Source organism: Pediculus humanus, genomic scaffold (assembly GCF_000006295.1).
Source record: "Pediculus humanus corporis 1103172107475 genomic scaffold, whole genome shotgun sequence".
Classification (NCBI taxonomy): domain Eukaryota; kingdom Metazoa; phylum Arthropoda; class Insecta; order Psocodea; family Pediculidae; genus Pediculus; species Pediculus humanus.
Window position 1 is genome coordinate 695,133 of NW_002987093.1, and position 6,000 is coordinate 701,132.

Sequence of the window (6,000 nt, forward strand, 5' to 3'; positions counted from 1 at the left end):
ATTAAATGTTTTCTTCTTTTGCGTTTTAGAAATTCGGAAACTTGTTTCTCTATCCGCGGTGGCAAATTTAATACTAATAAAAAATTATTATTATTATTATTAAAGATTGAAAGGAAGTCGTTTGATGTGATGATGGTTTTATTATTATTATTGCGGAAATACCCATGAGAGAGAGAGAGAGAGAGAGAGATACATTTAAAAATGTTAGATTACATATATAATGTCATGGACGTACTATTTTTATTTTTATAATTAAATCACATAAAACAATAACCCGAAGTGACGATGTGAGAATACAAAAAAAAAAAATTCAAACTGACCCCTCCATTAATCATCATCATCATCATCATTATCATTAATGTTTTCAACAATTTTCACCTCCTTTTTCGTTTCCCCCTCCCCCCCTTTTTTTTTTTTTAATTTGAGTCAAAGGTGTGAAAAATCAAATCGTTTTAGCCATTGGTAAAATTTAGGATTATTTTATATAAGGTGGTATAAATGCGTGTGGTGTGCGTGCGTGTGCGCGAGTGCGTGTGCGTGTGCGTGTGCGGTTAAGGTGAAAGACGGAAGCAGAAGGTCTGGCAATCGAATCAAATGTATAAAAATCAACTAAGGTCAAATACATTTTGATTTGGATAAAAAAAAAATATATATATATATATATAAATATCAAATGAGCGTAAAAATATCGAAAGAAGAAAAAAATATTATTATCATTATTATTATTATTATTATTATTATTATTATTATTATTATTATTATTATTATTATTGTTATTCGTAAAAAAAAAAAAAAAACAGTTAAATAGAAAGTAAAATGCTACGATTTACACACGCGAATCACACGGAATAATTATTCGTTTTTTTTTTTTTTTTTTTTTTTTGCGTTGTTATAATTATTATAATTATTATTATTATTATTATTATTATTATTATTATTATTATTATTAATATAACAAAAGAACTTTCTAGATTCGATTCGCCATTTTGTAAAAAATAAAATTGTTGTTAAAAAGAAATTCTTACGGTCCGGTCTGATGGTTATATTTAAAATGGATAAAAATCCTGGTTTTGACGTTTGTGTTGCGGTTATCATTTAAAAGGAGAGAGAACCACTCCCCACCATTTACATATACAATACCATTGGTTTACTACCTTTGAGAAGTAAAAAAAAACAATCAGTTGCATGTACACCTCTGTTTTTCCAACTTCCGCGATTGCGTTTTTTTTTTTTTTTTTTTTTATAATATCCTCGGAAAGAAAAGTGTAGCGCGGATTGTGTGTGTTGATTATTTTGTTTGTGGTGTCATCAAGTTCCGGTTTGGGGGGCAAACGGTAAACTTTTGGTCAGAAAAGGATTTTCCCGAATCGCGACCGATTAATATAATATAGGAACTTTAGGTTTTTATTATTATTATTATTATGAAAACGCCACATCATTTACATTTGCGTGAGGAAATCGGGTGGGAGAGGGGGGAAATGGAGGAAAAATAGGTCATTTTATGCGTGCGTGCGTGTGTGTGTGTGTGTGTACGTTTTGTGCGTTTGTTTTTCTTTCTCCCCGGTGATTATCACAAGCTGCGTTTTCCCTTTTATTATTATTATTATTATTATTATTATTTTGTATGGAAATGCGTTTTCTTTTTTTCCGTTTTCGTTTGCGTTAACGTATAAAAATAAAACTTGTCATCGTGTTTTTCTTTATTTTTTTGCCAAGTAATGTTTCATTACTTGTGATGTAATGATATTTAAATAATTTTGTTATTAATTATTTATTTATTTAATCGTTTTAGGATTTATTTATTTATTTATTTCTCGCGAAAATGTATTGTTTGACCATTTATCGGTTTTTACAATCGATTTGACTGATGGGGGAGGGGGGGTATAACATAACAATTTTCCGAGAATCGAAAAAAAAATTTTTTCTTCTGCTTTTGTTTTTGTTTGTTTGTTTGTTTGTTTATTTGGAGCAAATCCCGATGGAAAGTTTTTTTTTCCGTTAATTTAACCGAAAAAAATAATTGTTCGAAAACGTTACCATCGATTAATCGAATCGAAATATTTTTTGCGCACGCGCACACACATTATAATTTTTTATTAACGTGCTGACAAGAACAGGTATAGGTACGAGGACCACACGTGGTGATTTTTTTTAATTTTGGAGGTCCCTCCTTCATAATAATAATAATAATAATAATAATAATAATAATAATAATAATAAGAAAATTTTCCTAAAGTTAAATTTTTTTTTTTTTTTTTTTTTTTTTTATTAGTCGTCAATGACGACGGCAACATTTGGCAATGGTTACTTACTTACTTATACATGGTCAAATGTTCGATGATAATAATAATAATAATAATAATAATAATAATAAATATTGGTTGGCATTATAGGCTACCATCGCGACGGTAAAAACCTTATTTTTTGTAGCAAAAAAAAAAAAAAACTGGAAAATTTAAAAAGTTGGTAGTAGTAGTAGTGGCAGCAGTGGTGGTAGTAGTGGTAGTAGTAGTTGGTAGTAGTAATTTAAGGAATTTGAAATTATTGCAAATATTTTATTTTTTTTAATGATCTCTGTAAACCTATACCTTCAGCCTAAACTACTCTTAATGACCTAGTTTTAAACATTTTTTTTTCTTTTTGTCGTTTTCCAATAGTTATTTACTTTCCTGTTATTTTTTATTAAATTTTTTCCATTCTCGTTTTTTTGCATTCTTACGGACGTTTAAAACGTAAAATCTTGGGGGCAGGCAGGGGGGGGGGAAACAATCATGTCGACGTATAAATTCCCTTTTTTTTTTAGCGTAGCGTATCGTTAAGGTCAAATTTAATTAAAATCGTTTTTTTTTTTTTTGTCGTCATTAATTAATCAAAAGGTTTGACAAAACGGACAAATTTTCCCGTTATGCGTAATTTGAAAGAAAGAAACAGAAAAGATGTACCTGAATTTAATTTTAGGTAGCGTTTTTTTTTTTTTTTTTTGAAAATTCTTCATATTTGTGAAACAATTGCACGCCGTCGCGAATTTAATTTTCTAAAATTTTCGAAACGTATTATCGAAACAAAATAGAATTCTTGGACGCGCACATTTAATAAAACAAACATGGCGGCGGCTCACAGAGAAAGAATTTTCGTGACACAAGAAAGAAATTGTTACGGCTACTACTACTACGACTACGACTACTACTACTACGTAATAATCAAAATTGATTAATGGACATATATTATTTTTCGTTTTCCTTTAAAAAAAAAAAAATTTATGCAAATCGATGCAAAGAATTTTAATTGATTGATTATTATTATTTTTTATTCCGTTTTCCATTTTTTTTTTTTTTTTTTTGTTGTTACGAGTTAACCGTTGAACACTACGCGAGTTTTTGTAAATACTTTTTGACGGTCATCGTTTGATTTGATCGGCATCAATAATACCGTATTTCGTTCGGAAGTTGTTTTGAACAACGTAGTAACGTATTTAACATTACGCGCTTCACGTTTTGTTTTTGTTTTTTTTCTTTTTTTTTTTTTTTTTTCGATTCGATTATGTTGGCAGTTTTGAAAATTTTTTAAAACTTTTGCAAATTTCTCTTTTTGCGAAGAGAAAAGAGATTTTCAAATTGTTTTTTTTTATTTGTTTGTTGTTTTATTTTTTGTTGTTGTTGTTTGTTTGTTTGTTAGCTTAGGATAATTTTGCATAAGATGCACATAATCTTTTCATGAGAAGAGAAGATGTTTGTTTGGGAAACGAATTTCATGGAATTTTTTTATTGTTGTTGTTGTCGTAAGGATTTCTAATTCGTCTGATACATTAATCTCTGTAATTTTTTTATTTGTTCTGTAACGTTATATTGAACGGTATGCATATGTGCGTGTGTGCATGTGTGCGTGCGTGCGTGCGTGTGTGTGCGTGTGTATCGTCTGTTGCGGTGGGTCAACATTGATTTCTATCCTTTTTTTTTTTTTTTGATTCATTAAATTAGTATACATATATATATATTATATTTATTTGCGTGTGCGATTATTAATGCCTTTTTTTCCGGGGGGAGGAGGACGAGGAGGAGGAGGAGGGAGGGAGGGAAGGGGCTTTATCGATTTATGAATGGAATCGAACTCGAAACTTTATATACAGTATGGTTTAAAACCCTTGAAAGTTTTCATTTGTATTTAGGCTTTAATTAATTAATTAATTTTTCATTTGATTTTCTTTCATTGATTTTTTAATTAATAATAATAATAATAATAATAATAATAATAATAATAATAATTATGACCGAGTTACGTGGGGTTAATTTAAAAAAAGGTTCGCGGGATCGTGTCGATTTGAATGTTTTTATTTATTTATTTATTTTTTTAATTTAATAGGCGGAACAAAATTACGTGAAATATCGACAGCAAAACCTTTTTTATTATTATTATTATTATTATTATTATCAACGTGCACGTAATTGCAAGCCGGGCATTTCGTGAAACGTTGAAAAAAAATTATTTGTGTTTATTTATTCATAATAAAAATACGAATCAAATGACTATATTTGACGTTTTTGTTTTTGTTGTTGTTGTTGTTGTCGTCGACGGCGTTTTCGCGGTATCTTATAAAACAGTTTGAAAACAAAAAAAAAAAAAATGACTAGGACTTCATCGATAACAAATGAAAAATATTCAAAAACGAAAAAATGGCTCGGATCCGGATTGGATTTAGATGTTTGGCATAGAAATAGTGGAACGATAGAATGCCCGAGGACTCGTTCTGGAACATGGCCGTAAGTTATAGTCTCATTTGTTTTTTTCCGAGGAGGAACAAGTTTTTTGTTGATGCACCATAAAAAAATGATAGTAGATGGCTCCCCCCGAAATCTAGCGTAGGGTATGCCGCGAAAAAAAAAAAACGAAAAACCGGTAACGATTCGTGGATCGAATCCTCGTTTTATTATTATTATTATTATTATTTAACGGTTGGCGTGAATTCCGCGAATAATTTGACTCCTTTCCCCCCTTCTCCTCCCACTCGAAAGAAGAATTACAACTACGTCTCTCTCTCATAAAATGTATTCTCCTTTAATCACCATCATCATCATCATCATCATCATCATCATCATTATTATTATTGCATCTACTTAATGTTAAACCTTACTTTACCTTTTCTCTCTCTCTCTCTCTGTCTTTATTTCGAGGGATGAAAAGATTTTGCGTTACGTTCATGTTTTCTTTCTTTCTTTTCTTTTTGGTTTTTTTTTTTCCACCATCGTAAATGATAATGATGATTATTTATTTACATTTATCGAATTATTATTATGATTACTTTCGAAATTTAGGTTTCGGACGATCGACATTCCGTAACGTACCTTAAAATTTATTTTTACGTTTGATGCATTCAATGAATCATATATTTTATATTGCGCACCTTAACTACGTTTATTACGTTTTTAAGTTTAAATTCCACTTTGAGTGTGGTTGTGCGCGTGCCATCGTACGTAAATGTATATATATAAATATATTGCGACATGTTTGGAACGAACGAAACAGTAATAATAATAATAATAATAATTTAATGAAATTTTTTAAAATTTCTTTTTCACAATTTGGATTTCTTCGATAAATCGTTTCTCTCTCTCTCTCTCTCTCTCTCTCTCTCTCTCTCTCTCTTTCTCTTTTCACATCGGGTATAAAATTACAGTTTGTTATGAAAAACAACCCCGAGTTTTAAAAAAAAAAATCGATATATCGATCGATCGATCGATCGATTGTCGTTAAAGAAAAAAAAGAAAAAGAAATTGCGGTTTTAAAATATTCAATTGAAAAATGTCGTGTTTTTTTAACAACACAAATGAAGTTTGGGGAGGGTGTGGGAGGATGAGGGGGGTCGATCGCCCCCCGCCCCCGACATTAAGGAGTTTTAATTTTATTATTATTATTATTTATTTAATTTATATAATAAATTCACAGTCGATTTTATTTATTATTTTTTAGTTTTTCATTACAATTTTTTTTTTTAATGTGAGGAGG

At 29.7% G+C, this 6,000-nt stretch overlaps 1 protein-coding gene across 1 annotated transcript in view; it reads left to right on the forward strand.

The window, feature by feature from the left end:
* Positions 1-4,620: 4,620 nt before the first annotated feature.
* Phum_PHUM127760 (NADH kinase, putative) overlaps positions 4,621-6,000 on the forward strand; it is a gene marked incomplete at both ends in the record, with an annotated part of 4,270 nt that continues 2,890 nt past the window's right edge. The window contains one exon of the mRNA XM_002424316.1: positions 4,621-4,757. Within this exon, the coding sequence (XP_002424361.1) occupies positions 4,621-4,757 (137 nt within the window). The remainder of the gene's footprint in view (positions 4,758-6,000) is intronic.